General features: G+C 35.6%; 1 protein-coding gene across 1 annotated transcript in view; it reads right to left on the bottom strand.

Moving 5' to 3' along the window:
* Positions 1–9256: 9256 nt before the first annotated feature.
* LOC132141120 (anthrax toxin receptor 2-like) overlaps positions 9257–13468 on the bottom strand; it is a 45021-nt gene continuing 40809 nt past the window's right edge. The window contains exon 17 of the mRNA XM_059550366.1: positions 9257–11844. Coding sequence (XP_059406349.1) covers positions 11806–11844 — 39 coding nt within the window. The 3' untranslated portion in view covers positions 9257–11805. The remainder of the gene's footprint in view (positions 11845–13468) is intronic.

The following is a 13468-nucleotide window of genomic DNA, read 5'->3' as shown; positions in this document are numbered from 1 at the left end:
TGAGTGTGAATGTTGTCCTCCAGAGGATGAATAAGAATAAGAATAGGCCCTGAAAATATGCAGACTGCTGACATAGGCTTCTTTGCATCTACTGGTCAGCTTCAGTGTTTGTGTGAAGTGAAATATGCCTTCTGGCTGATGGGCTGCACAACAAACAGCTGTGCCACAATAAAAACTCTGCAGTAGACAGTACTATGCGACTCTGGGATAACTTCAGTATGCTTGTAAGCAGTGAACCTTGCTGCTTTACAGGAAAGCAATCAGATGAGTTCTGATTGCACATGCTCATCCATATGAAAGTGAAACATACAGTTTAAATATTTCAAATTTACATTTTGGAATGTCAAATATATATACAAACTAATATTAAAAAAATATTTATAAGAACTATAATGGTGATACTAAAATAACACTGCTTCAGTGTCACATGATCCTTCAGATATCAATATGCTGATTTGGTACTCAAGAAGCATTCCTTCTTACTATTTTTAATGCTGGAACTAATTCATTTTTTTGATATTTTTTTTCTTCATAATTGATGAACAGAGAGTATTCATTTGAAATATAAGTCTTTTGTAACAAGAGAAATTCCTTTACTGAAACTTCAACTGAATGTGTCTGTGCTGAATAAAAGTATTTTATTTAATCTTTATGATAGTGCATCTTGGTTTCATTTTAGTTTTATGTTTCTTATTTTTATTTTTGATGTATTTTATAATGTTCTCTGACATTCTGAGACAAATTTGCCCTCAAAGAATAGTTAAGCATGTGTACACACACACACAGAAAGAGAGAGAGAGAGAGAGAGAGAGAGAGAGAGTGGGTGTGTAGAACTGGAAATGTTCCATCCACATTGGTGCAGCTGCATAAGAAAAACAGATGCTGAACCATCCCAAACACCCCGCGTGTCTCATGCTATCTATCAGGAGGAAAGAGAGTAGCCATCTCAGCCTGTAGAGTCACCACAGCGACGCTTTGACAAAGACATCTGTAAGATGGCACGGACACACAACCCCATCATACACACACACTGAGCTGTGGCCGTTGCCAGGCATCAGGAGCTGTTGTGTTTAACATTCAGATGTTGTGATGAGAAACACTGGATGTTTGTTTTCAGGATAAATATTGCTATGTATTTCTAAAGATGTGTTATGATAAAAAAAACTGACTGAAAATGAGAAAACCTTTTTTTTTAATGGGAAATCTTAACAATATTATTAAAAATAATACTACATAATGTTACCATCCAAAACACGACCAAACTCACAAATCATCTTATATCATATCAGTCTTTAGAAGTCCAAACTACAAATCATGGAATATTAATATCAACAATATCTTTCCTTGACTAACACAAAACAATTCTGATAAAGATGGCTTCATACATGGGCTGTGTGGTTTCTCCATGCATAAATTATTGTTTTTTTCTCTCCTTTTTTTTTTTTTTTTGCAAAGCCAGACGGTCGTTGTGTTTCAGAGAACAATTTGTCTGGTGTGGGAATGTCTTCCCGCTGCATGCCCCATATGGCCATTCTCAAGGAGAAACATTTCTGTCACTGCTAGTTTCCTGTCCGGCAACATCAAGAACTCATTAATTCTCTATAAGCAGCATATCAAAAGAATTTTTCTCTTGGAATGAATGCAGTTTTAAAACCTAAGATAAATGCCAGCAGATCCATATATATCTAATAATATAAGGAGTAGCAGTGTGAATGACAGCATAATTCATTTTGTTAAGTGTATTAGTGATTTATGAATTCAATCATTTTTTTTTTTTACATTTTTTTAATAATTTTTTTTTTAAATGTCTGAAAGCAGATAGTACTAATGCAATATATATATATATATTTTTTTTGCCAAATATACTTTTTGATTTACAGGTTAATTCTCATTAATTCATTCTTACAGAATTCAGTTTTTCAGATTCAGTTCAGCAATGTAATCTTTAGTGCCATTATGAAGTACATGAAGATGCAATTACATCCAATTACATATTCAAATCTGTACAAAACACTATCTACATATATAGATATAGATATAATTCTACATTGTTGAGTCATTTTAGGAGTATGAATATGTCTCTTAAAGTCTTCTTTTGCAGTCTATGTAATGCCTATTCATTTCATTGCTAATTCTGAGCATCTGTTTGCAGAGATGCACGCTGGGCCTGCAGTGAGTCGTGACCCAAAGCAGATCTGGTGGATGCATTTTATGGCCTGAGAGACACGGATAAAATATACATGCTGAGGCAGAAAAGAGCATATTCAAAATTATGACTCTAAATGATGCATCACAGAGTGGTTGCCAATAAAACAATCATTGGCAGTCAACACTGTGTTGGACAGTCTATGCTATGAGAGAAAATCATGCCATTCTGAAACCTGCAAAAGTGGTTCATGTAAAATACAGCTGTTGATTTTTCTAAAACTTGAACTTAAAGTGAATTGCACAATCGGAGGTGTTTTATAATATTTATTGCCACAGTGTCTCATCGTATGGAAATCATATGCAGTATATACACACCTGGTAAAGCACAGACGAGAATTAGCTCAGCGATTGGTGCCCTGTGCGCATATGACTTCATGGCATTACTGAACAGTGAGCTATTGGGTCACAGTAGTGCTTCAGTCACAATCAATAACAGTGCTCTTCTTCTAAATGCGGCATGTAGACAGTTAATTATAAGCCAGCCTTTGGTTTTAGAGTTAATTAATTTTCAAAGTGCATCAAATATAAGCTAATTGGGTAACATGCCTAGACCCTGAGGAACAGCCATTGAAGAATAAAGATACCACTGTCCTCTGCTTCGGTTTCTTTGTGTTTATGATGTACAGATGGTACATGTTGCCATCATTTATAGTTTACAGTAAATGTTTGAACAGCTGTAATTAAAAAAATAATGATAGTGGATATGCATATCAAATACAGCTGTATACAAACAATAGACAATGAACTGGCTAAATAAAAATGAACAAATCTCTTCATTACATAAAGTCTATAAAAAGGTTTTTGTAAAAAAAAAAAATAATAATAATAATAAAACTGAAAGTGTGGTTTTTTGCTTTATTGTGTTATTTATATTGCATTCCTTTGCATAAACACAAAATTTTGGGCGTTCTGCTTTTTCTTTTAGACTCATTGAATAAAAAAATTATAATATTGTCATCATATACAAATTCTTTTTCAGTTTTCTGACAGTTGTTTACTCCTCTTGAGCATCAAATGGGATCCAGCAGATCGGTTGGGACAGACTTTAACTTGTCACCGGGTTTTGGTTGTATGAAAAAGGATGACCTTCAAATAATGAGATGTGCCTGCAGGGCCCTCTCGCCTGCCTGTAAAGAACTCCACAGCTGTGTGTCTCTCTTTCTCTCCATCTCTCACCTGGTGTGCCCTGGGGTGGGGGGTGAGAGCGAGCGCCAGCGATCTCTACCCCCAACCTCCAGTCACCGTCTATCTTCACCAGCAAACAGAGAGAATGAAAAAACACAACATCCTGGACTCTGCCTGTAGAAATAGACAGCAGATTAAAACTACAGGTATCAGGGGTTTCTCTCTTCTTCATATAATGTCTGTGTGATATTATCACCAATATAATCAGATTTTACATACTGTATCTGAGGATTTAAAAAAGACATGTTTTTCTCATCCTTGTTTATAATATGAGTACAATCTCAGGAAAATCACATGCCTAAATATTATTTGACAGTCTTGTTGTATTTATTTGTTTGTGTGTTTTCATATTCAGGTTTGAGGGAAGCGCAATTGTGGTTTAATTATCATAAATAGTGAATGTTTTTCAAATCTGAAGTTGAATTGTTTCATATTTTACATTTTGTTTATTTATTTATTTTACATAAATAGGTTCAAGGGAAGTAAAACTGTGGTTTAATTATAATTTACAAGTGTTTACAACTTATCAGGAAAATCAGAAGTTTTATTAAAATACAATTCTGATTTAACTATTATATTTAGATGTTTACAGCTTTTGATTAATATTGAGTTATTCAAGATAATATGGACAGGATTAGACTAGATTTGAAAATAACAGATTATTTTGACTGGACATTTGATTTTGAAAAGGAAAAGGGGATCTAAAATGCAAATCACAAAAGGATTTATTTAATGTATTATTACATGAAATAAAGGTGACATTGAAAATGACAGGTGTGCTTTATTTATGTATTTTAAGCTGACGCCTTACAAACAGGTTTAGAAAAAACTCAATGTAGTGGTTTAAAGTGATACAGTGACAAATAGAGATGCTAAAAGCTGTCTGTCCGGTTTTTAATTAAATTTTCCTGATGCAGCCATAGATCAGCACATAGCTGGCTTTACTAATGAACTTTTAGAAGAGATGTGGTTCATAAAACTGAAATTCATGGCTTGATCACTTCTATTCAGGGCTTGGAGTCTGTGAACCTACAGTATGTAATGCTGATTGATGAAGAAATCTATCACATTGATCGTGAACATTTTCCACAATGAAAATGATTGAATTACAGCAGTTTGGCCTTTAATGGATCCTCGGCTCATAAAAGGTAAGACATAAAGTCTGTTTCAGACCTGCTCAATTAAAAATGGGAGGGTGGTGGTCAGCCTTCTGCCTCTCAGGACATGAGTTAGTCGCCACTGCAGCTTTTCAGTGCAAAGGACTGAAACCAAATTGGTGAAGTCAACAAGTTCTCTGAGCTCGAACACAAATATGTTTAACATTGTTATCTAGTACCTCAATGGTATACAGTGCAAGACCCTCAATTGTAGATACAGAACCAAAGATGGAGCTCTGTGATACTGTGGCTGTATGTATTGTATACATTACGTAGCAAGCTTATCTCGTCTAGTTTGGAGAAAGGCTGACCACCTGGGGTATGACTAATCCACACACACAAACAAACAGTTTGTTGGTGCGGCTGTTTCAAAGACTGTTTTTGTGAACATCATAATCACATAACACATTGCAGCTGTTGGCTGTTAAGGATTATGGCGAAGGTGACGTTAGCCGAGGGATTAGCGTATTTTCATTTCACCAGCAATTTATGTCATAATAAGTGAAACAATTTTGTAGTGTAAACAAATCATTCTTGGGTTTTTAACAATGATTTAGGATTTCTTTATTTACGCTTGTGACTAAATAACAGAAGCTATTTAAGGCAATTAAAAAAAATTATAAATACAAGATATAAACTTTTTGTTGTTGTTTACTCTGTTCTTTTGCTTACAATTAGTGAGGTGCTAAGACACTTCAGAAATATATATATATATATATATATATATATATATATATATATATATATATATATATATGAACTAATAGGTATTTTTTCACACTGCACTTTTGCTTACAAGTGAGGTTTACATGCAATAAGAGGCTGCCAAGTTAAATAATAATGATAATATTAACATTAATAAAGATTTAAAAAAATTATTAAATAAAACATTTGGGGGCCTGTAAGATTTTTAAGAAGTTGAATTTTAAAGAATATTTTTGTGGGTTACACTTTATTTAAAGGTGAAAGGTTTAAGTATACATTTAAATATCGAGTAAAATTAATTAGCTACATATACTTACTAGGTTAGGGTTAGAATTAGAGTTTGGCTTTGGGTTACTTGCATGCAATTATGCATAATTTATTGCTTTTATGATATTAAGCACATGTAAAGTGTAACAAGGACTCCTTAAAATAAAATGTAACTTTTTTTGTGGAAACCATGATACTTTTTTCAAAATGTTTGGATGAATAGAATGTAAATAAATAAATAAATAAAAGAGTTTATTTTAAATAAAAATCTTTTGACTCTTTTGTGGGCTTTGACAATTTAATGCATCCTTGAGATTAAGTATTTATTTGAATTATCTTTCTAAACCCTATATATACATTTAAGAAATATATTACTAATAATTTATTAAGCTTTTTATGTTTTATAAAATATAAAGCATATGAAAGTAGAAAAAGTTTATCAAAGGAAAAAGTGGACATTGCTGAAATGTTTTGAATTGCTGTTGGTTATAATATACATGTCCACACAAAAGTAAAAATCCTGCTGAAATTATAAAAAAAGTCATTCAGATTATCCTTTTATTTTGTTTGTTCGTCGTAAAGCTTTGACATTGACTGAAGGTGACAAACATGTTGTCACTGAACTGTTTGTTTCAACAATGCCATTGTCCAGTACGCTTCTGCTGTTTTGAGGATTAACCAAAGTAAAGGTAGCAGGTTGATGCTGGTGGATCTTTGCATTTTACCGCTGCTCACTGACCCAATTCATTGGATAAGATGGCTTGCGTTCACCCCACCTCGTCCCTGTACCATTCACTGAGGATCAGGCATTTATAATCCCTGGATTTTATATCCACCAAAACAGCTTGGTCCCATCAGCAAATTGCAATGGCATATGGTATAGGTTTATGATTCATCTGGCACATGCATAGAAATGAGGCCCCATCATCCGTCAAAAAACACAGAGAAAATATCGTAATGTTTAATGATGCCAGCAACTGGGAGAAGTGGGTGGCCTGTGTTTATGCTTAGAGAACTTGGAGCATCTGAGGTAGTAATTGCCTTCTCTCAGTGCATGTCTGCGGTGGGCTGGCTGGATCATGGGCAGTGGTGGCTGAGCTGGAACCAACTGGAATATTCTGCATTCTTCAAACGTCCCTCGTAAATGACAATTGAAGCATTGTCAGACATATGTCGCTGATCGCTTTACAGCTAATTTGAGAGCGAATCATCTTTTGATCACTCGCACTTTGCTAATATTTAGAACTGTTTGGCAAATGAGGAAATAAAAGGAAATTTTCCTACTGCTGCAACAGGAAATATTGATACAATTCGCTCAAACATCTGCTGTAAAATTCTAAAAGCTGCTCTTGGCATATGACGACACAAAGACTCTGAAACCAGCAGTAAAATCACCGCCGGTCATCGTTTCTTTCCATGTCCATTAACTGAACTTTTCTGACCAGTGGCAAGGTGACTTCTGTAAGCTGCTGAAAGCTCCGCCCTCATTTGGTGCAGCTTGATGGGATTGGCTGAGAGATGTGTCTGTGGTTTTTGTAGCACAGTGTGTGGAAAGCAATATTTTTGCTCTCAAGCTGGAGTCAAAAGTGAACTGACACTCGTATGTTGGTTTTTAGCATTAACAGACGGAGCGATTCGCTCACCCTCTAACCCTCCCAGCACTGAGGTGAGTGTGCTGGAGTTAGAGTCAGCTAATGCCTCATGGTTGCTTTGCTTTTTTCAACATTTATAGGAGGGAAAAATCACTAAAACCGCATGTAATAGTGTAAGTGCTACAAAAAAAAAAAAAACATTGAGTAAAATACCATAACTCAGTAATCCACCACCTGCACGTTCCACATGTGGCTCATTGCGATTCTACTCTTTACAGCATAAACTGGATTAGGTTTTATTCACTTTGAAATGCTTTGCACAAACTCAAGTGTCAAGTCTAACAAGATGGTCTTAAAGGAAACCTTTGTTTCTGCAGCGTTTAATCACCGTAACCACAATTCTTAGACAACTGTGAAAATGGGGATATCCTGTAAACCCAGACCAGCTTACATAGAGAACAGCCGCATTCATCTGGCTTTTCCGTGAAAACAATCAAAGAAGTAAGGATTCTGTTTTATGGCCATCCTTAGGTGAGGAAATCCTGTCTGATTTAGTACAGGAAGCACCTCCTGCTCGTTTAGAACAATATAACCTTTTTCTGTATTTGAGAACATAAACTGCAACTCTTTTTTCAGAAAAAGCTAAAAATGTTAGAACAATAAGAATCTGAAAAATTCTTAAGGGTGTATGTGGGGATTAAATAAAAAATTCAAATCAACCCATTTAATTCCAACGATTTTTTGGTAGATATTTTGACGTTCCACTTCATCAAACTTGAAAGATGATTAAAACATTTTATAATTCAGCATTTATGCCCCATAACACTTCTATCAAACAGTGTGAACCTATGATAATGAGCCATGCCACTCAACTCACCTTACATTAAATGGAAGATTTCCTTTTGAGACCTAATGTTATGTCAAAAGCACAAGTTTTGACTTTAAAAGAGGTGGTTTTATGGTCATAACCAGGTGTGTAAAATGTCTCAATGCCTCATTTCAATGGGAAATTATGAGCAGCACTGAACTCTGTGAGGCTTTTGGTCATGCATTGCTGGAGTACGACGCACAGCTGAGCAGGGTTAGGTGGGAATCCGGTAGGTTTTATGATGGTTGAATATATGCTTAACAAGGCCCTTGTGCAGCTGGATGGATAGAGATAAATGAGTTATGTGTACAGCCTAAAATTGTAAGATAGATCTAAATGCGTACATGTGCAGTGTAGCAAGAACTCGAAATTATGTAGATTCTCATTCGTTATTATACAGTATATATGTATAAACTGACTAATGGTGACTGCATGAGTCCCAAAAACAGAAATGAAGCATTTTCAGGGTTTTGGGATTGAAAATGGCATTCTAAACATGCATTCAAATACTGTTAGCTAAAGAAGAGATGTGTATTTAAAACAGTTCAAAACGTCAAGTCCAGTTCTGCTAATAGTCAGATAAGACAGATAAGCAGATGTTTTGGTTTAAAGCAGTTTATCATATGAAAATATGGCTTTTAATAACTCACTATTACTGAGTGTAAGCTGTTCTGAATCATGAACAGTGAGTAATCTTCTTAAGTGTGATGAATCATTGAAGTTCAGTGATACTGACAGGTGTTTAGAAAGGACACAGCTTCATTTTAAAAAAGTGCCATTTATTTAATAGAAATAAACGCAAAAATGCAATTACAAAAGATACAAAAATATCTGAAACTCAATGATGGCTGAATAAAGGAAAATGTGAAAATGAGATTAAATGAGATTGTCCTGAAATCTGTCATGTGAGATCATGCTGAGATGTACTAAATGCTTTGATGTGTATGGTGTCATCACTATAGCATAAGACAACTGCAGAAAAAAAAAACTAATACAGTATGACTGACAGTGAACACAAACTAATTTTCATGGTGGATCTGAGTGTCTCTAGCTTTCTTTAACAGATCAAATGATTTCTTAGTCAAGAACAAATCAAGAAGTCGAATGTAAATTTTGTAAAATGAGTGTAAAATGCAGTGGTCACTGGCCAGTGCCAGTGTATAAAGAGCGCTGCCTTCAGTGAAGGCAAATTTACTGCCCATTGCTTTTCACAATTTTCAGTATTTGTTTTTATTATCATTACCATAAAATGTATTTGCATTTTAACAAAAACATTTTTCTTTCTGTGCACTACTAGTACTAATAGTACTTTTTAACCAGTGCACTGGTGAAGTTTATATCTGCAGACCCACTGTTTTCAGAGAGAAATAAATACAAGTTACTTTTGAAATTGCATTCATTGACTGGACTGCAGCGGGACATGAGCCACTATAATCACAAAGGCCACAAGTACTAATATATATAGAAAAAAATTGTATCTAAACCTAAATGGGTTTTAATTAAATTAACAAATTATTAGTACCAATACATTATTTCCTTGCCTTTTTATGTACAACAAATAGTGCACAACTGTCATCACTGAGATGCTTAAAAATGAAATAAATCCTTGTTTTTCAGTCCAATTTCTACATCAAAACTTTGTGACCCTATTCTATTTTAAAGTTAAAACAGGTGCAATTAGCTTCTCTTTCTTTTTTTTTCTTCTTGTTTTTCTTTTTTTACAAAAATTGCTAACATTATTTTTTAATAGCTGGTGTGCTAAGTTCATTAATACTAAGAACAAACCCAATTTGCTACACAAAGTTTACAATCAGTTTTTCTGCAAATACATTAAAGGGGCATATAAAATACATAAAAATACACAAGGACCACAAATGAAGTGAAAACATAAATATAACAATGTAAAAGGTAAATACAAAAAAGCAATAATAAAGAGAAAGCAGATGTGCTCTGGTGATGTTGAGGAGGATTAATAGCATGTAAGGAGCTGATAAAAACATTAAGCCATGTTATAACTAACCTAATAAAAGAAATTCTAAGATTTAACTGATATTCTATGATCTGTGACATGAAAAATACACATAAAAATGAGGCTGAAAATGACACTCACCTAGCTATCCAAGAAGTGCATTAGCATAACTTATAAGTGCCACTCCGGGAACCATTTCAAATGTTTGAACATTTCTATGAATGTATTCTGTTCTTTTTTTGGGGTGGGTGGGTGGAGGGGAGCAATAATTAATGTCCTTACAATTACGATGATAGAAACAAAGAAATCATTAAACAAGGGCTTTTTCTCCCCCAACGGTCCTGCCATCTTGCACACTTGCATGCCCACCGAATGTGAGCCACTGCGCCCCATTCTGTTCCCCCCTCAAACTTGATGGTTGTTGAACTTATTTTTAGTGTCATTTGATAAGCTTCCCTGCTTGCACTGAGACATCCCACTGACCCAGCCACTGGTCATTGTCTATACCACTTCCCGTCAAAGCCGGCACGCTTTGTCAGATTTCGACTCGAATATCCATTTTGCATCTGAAGTAGCGTATCGAAAGTGACTGGATCGTTCGAGCCTTTTTCTTCAGCTGCCGCCCCCTTCCTCCCCCACAGTGTTTCCACTGACACTGACATCATTCGCGATCGTCGTCGTGACAGCGCGTTAAAGAAATCTAAAATAAATATATATTGCTCGCTTTTCTGTGCGCAAGTGGAGGGGGGAGTGTGATGTGGATAATTTCTGGAAATGAACAATACTCATCCGTCCGTCGCCCCTATCGGTTTGATCTTCCGAGTATATCGAATGAGGGTGTCACATTAGCACAGCTGAGGAACTCCTTAATTTCTACAGAAAATCTCTTGAGAGGTCAAACCTCATACAAAAGAAGAATCTCTAAAGTTGCCTTAAGATCTATCAAAGTTTGATATTCCAATGCCAAGAGAACTTGTGCACAAAATTTTGCGAGATCAGGTTGTGGCTGGACAGCTTTATTGATGTGTTAAAACTTTAACTGAGGGGCATATTTCTGAATTGTGAAAGGTCTATGCATTAGTGAGCACAGAACAGACTGCCAAATAAATGGGGAGGAAGCACCAACCACCGGAGGTAAATCTGTCCCTCAAATCCTTGCCGGAAAGCTTTGGTCACAGGGTGTCTTGCGGTGCAATAACGCTCTATTAATTTCTCTGCGCTGTCCTCGCATTGATAGAAAGGTGTCTTCACAAACTAAAGGGCAAAGTCTTACTGCGTCCAATACCTTAGGGCATTCTGTCTACAATTTGTCATGCGTGTGCACTTAAAATGACAAGATCTCCAGTCAAAGAAGCCCCGCTAGGCATCCGACAATAGTGGGCTTGGAGAGATTTTTGTGAAGAGACACTGCCAAGAGGCAAAGTACTACTGCACTCCATGAGCCTACTGGGATTAGTTCTACTTCTCAGCCAACGGCAAAGAGCCTCATCTCATTCGTTTTTTTTTTTTTTTTTTAAATAGCCTCCGTCTGTGTCCATAAGATTCTTTTTTTTCTATTTTTTCACAGAAGACACAATATGGTCAGAACATGAAAAAGCCTGTGCTTTGCATTAAAGCTAACCAGATCAGCTGCAAAATCAGACACTTTTTTTTGTTGTTGATCTATCTAGTCATCTGCTTGCCATTCAGTAGCTTGAGAGATAGCAGAATTATAAGTTTTGGAAAGCCTGAACAAGATACTCTGAAGTGGCCAATGATAAGCTATGTCATCTCGATGAAATTCTGTTTTTTTTTTCTGTTGTTCCATCTGATAGACTTGGAAGTCAAATTATTTCAGAGACGGGATGCTGTCGTTTATTGATGCTGCACCCGACTGAAGTTCATACAGCGTCCCTAGAAGAAAAAGAAAAGGATAATTAACTGATTGATTGATTCTTCCAGTTTTAGTAATTCATGTTTTAGTATTATAACTATTTTTACATTCATTAAATTATTGTAAACCACAACAACAATAAAAATCAAAATCAAAATAATAACAATACAAACATTTTTGTGCCATATATATGTATATATAAAATTACAGTATTTCAGATTTTTTTAATTACCTTTATGTGTAATACTATGTACAGACATCAATTATCATGGCTTTTTGTCACAATGGCCCTCACCTCACACAAATATATAATTTACTTTCAAATATTATATGCATACTACATATAAAATATTATAATATATGCATAATGTATATACATTATATATATATATATATATATATATATATATATATATATATATACATAATAAAACCTCATATCACGGGGGTAAATTTCCTTAATTTTCTTAATAAAATTAATGATTACATTTTCCTCACAAGTAAAAAGTGTATTATTATTATTATCATTACTTTTCAAAAATATACATTTTGAGTATTTCTGTTGAAAAAAAATTAAAATAATCCTGGAAAATGCTTTATTTTGGCACAGAGTGTCATCGTATCTCCCATTGTTATATAGTGTGTCTAATCAGCTGGAGAAACTGGGTACACTGGCACCAAGAGGGAGCTCTCGCCTAGCGTATAACAACCATACACACTCTCGCATGCATGCATGCATGCATGCGCGCACACACACACACACACACACACACACACACACACACACACACACACACACACACACACACACACACGCAGGATACATAAATGTTCTACTGAACCTAAGCTAAGATTTTTAACACTGAGAGCTAATATATTTTTCCCAGCATGTATGACTGATAACTAGTGTGTAACAACCAACAATGAAAAACGAACATCACAGTAGCCTGCCCTAGTTTCAAGTCACAATTGGCATTAGATTTTGGAAGAATCCCAGCGTCTTCATAGACTATCCATGAATACGGGCTTTACGTTGTCCCTGCATTGTAAGCCAAGCGAGGCGCACCCTCTGCGATAGATCTCACTCCGTCAACAAATAAGGCACATCAGATGCTGTTTTGGCCACGGTTGATTGTGTGGCTAAGTTTCCTGGATTTTGCAGGCTTTGAAGCAGGAACTCTGAAAAGCTGTCCGCCTTCGCTACAAAGGCTGTGTGAGTCTCTGCTATAGGAGTCGACCAGGTGCCGAGCAATACGGTCATACCCAAACCCACGGCACGGTCAGACCCATTTTAACTCTATCGCTCCCAGGGAAGAGGACTTGGCATTGGACACTCTGAGACAGACAGAGCCCACCTGTGCCACGAGAATAGAAGGACCATGGGCTAGATGTCAAGGTGATTACATTGGACAGGGTGCCGTGGGTAAAAGTAGAGAGAGTACGCTGAAGAGACATTTTTACTTGTTCTTCTCACTTGAGACTTGCAAAATGCAGTTGTCAAGAGGAGATGGATTTAAAATGTTACATTTCCCTTGTGTCTGAATTCTTTAAATAGTATAAATAAAATTATATTTCAATCAAATCACTGCAAATTTTGATTCATGTTTATAAAATGAGCCTGACAGCAAGTTCTTTGCACTAAAC

The sequence above is a fragment of the Carassius carassius genome, chromosome 5 (assembly GCF_963082965.1).
Source record: "Carassius carassius chromosome 5, fCarCar2.1, whole genome shotgun sequence".
Lineage (NCBI taxonomy): Eukaryota > Metazoa > Chordata > Actinopteri > Cypriniformes > Cyprinidae > Carassius > Carassius carassius.
This window is presented reverse-complemented; position numbering and strand designations above follow the sequence as displayed.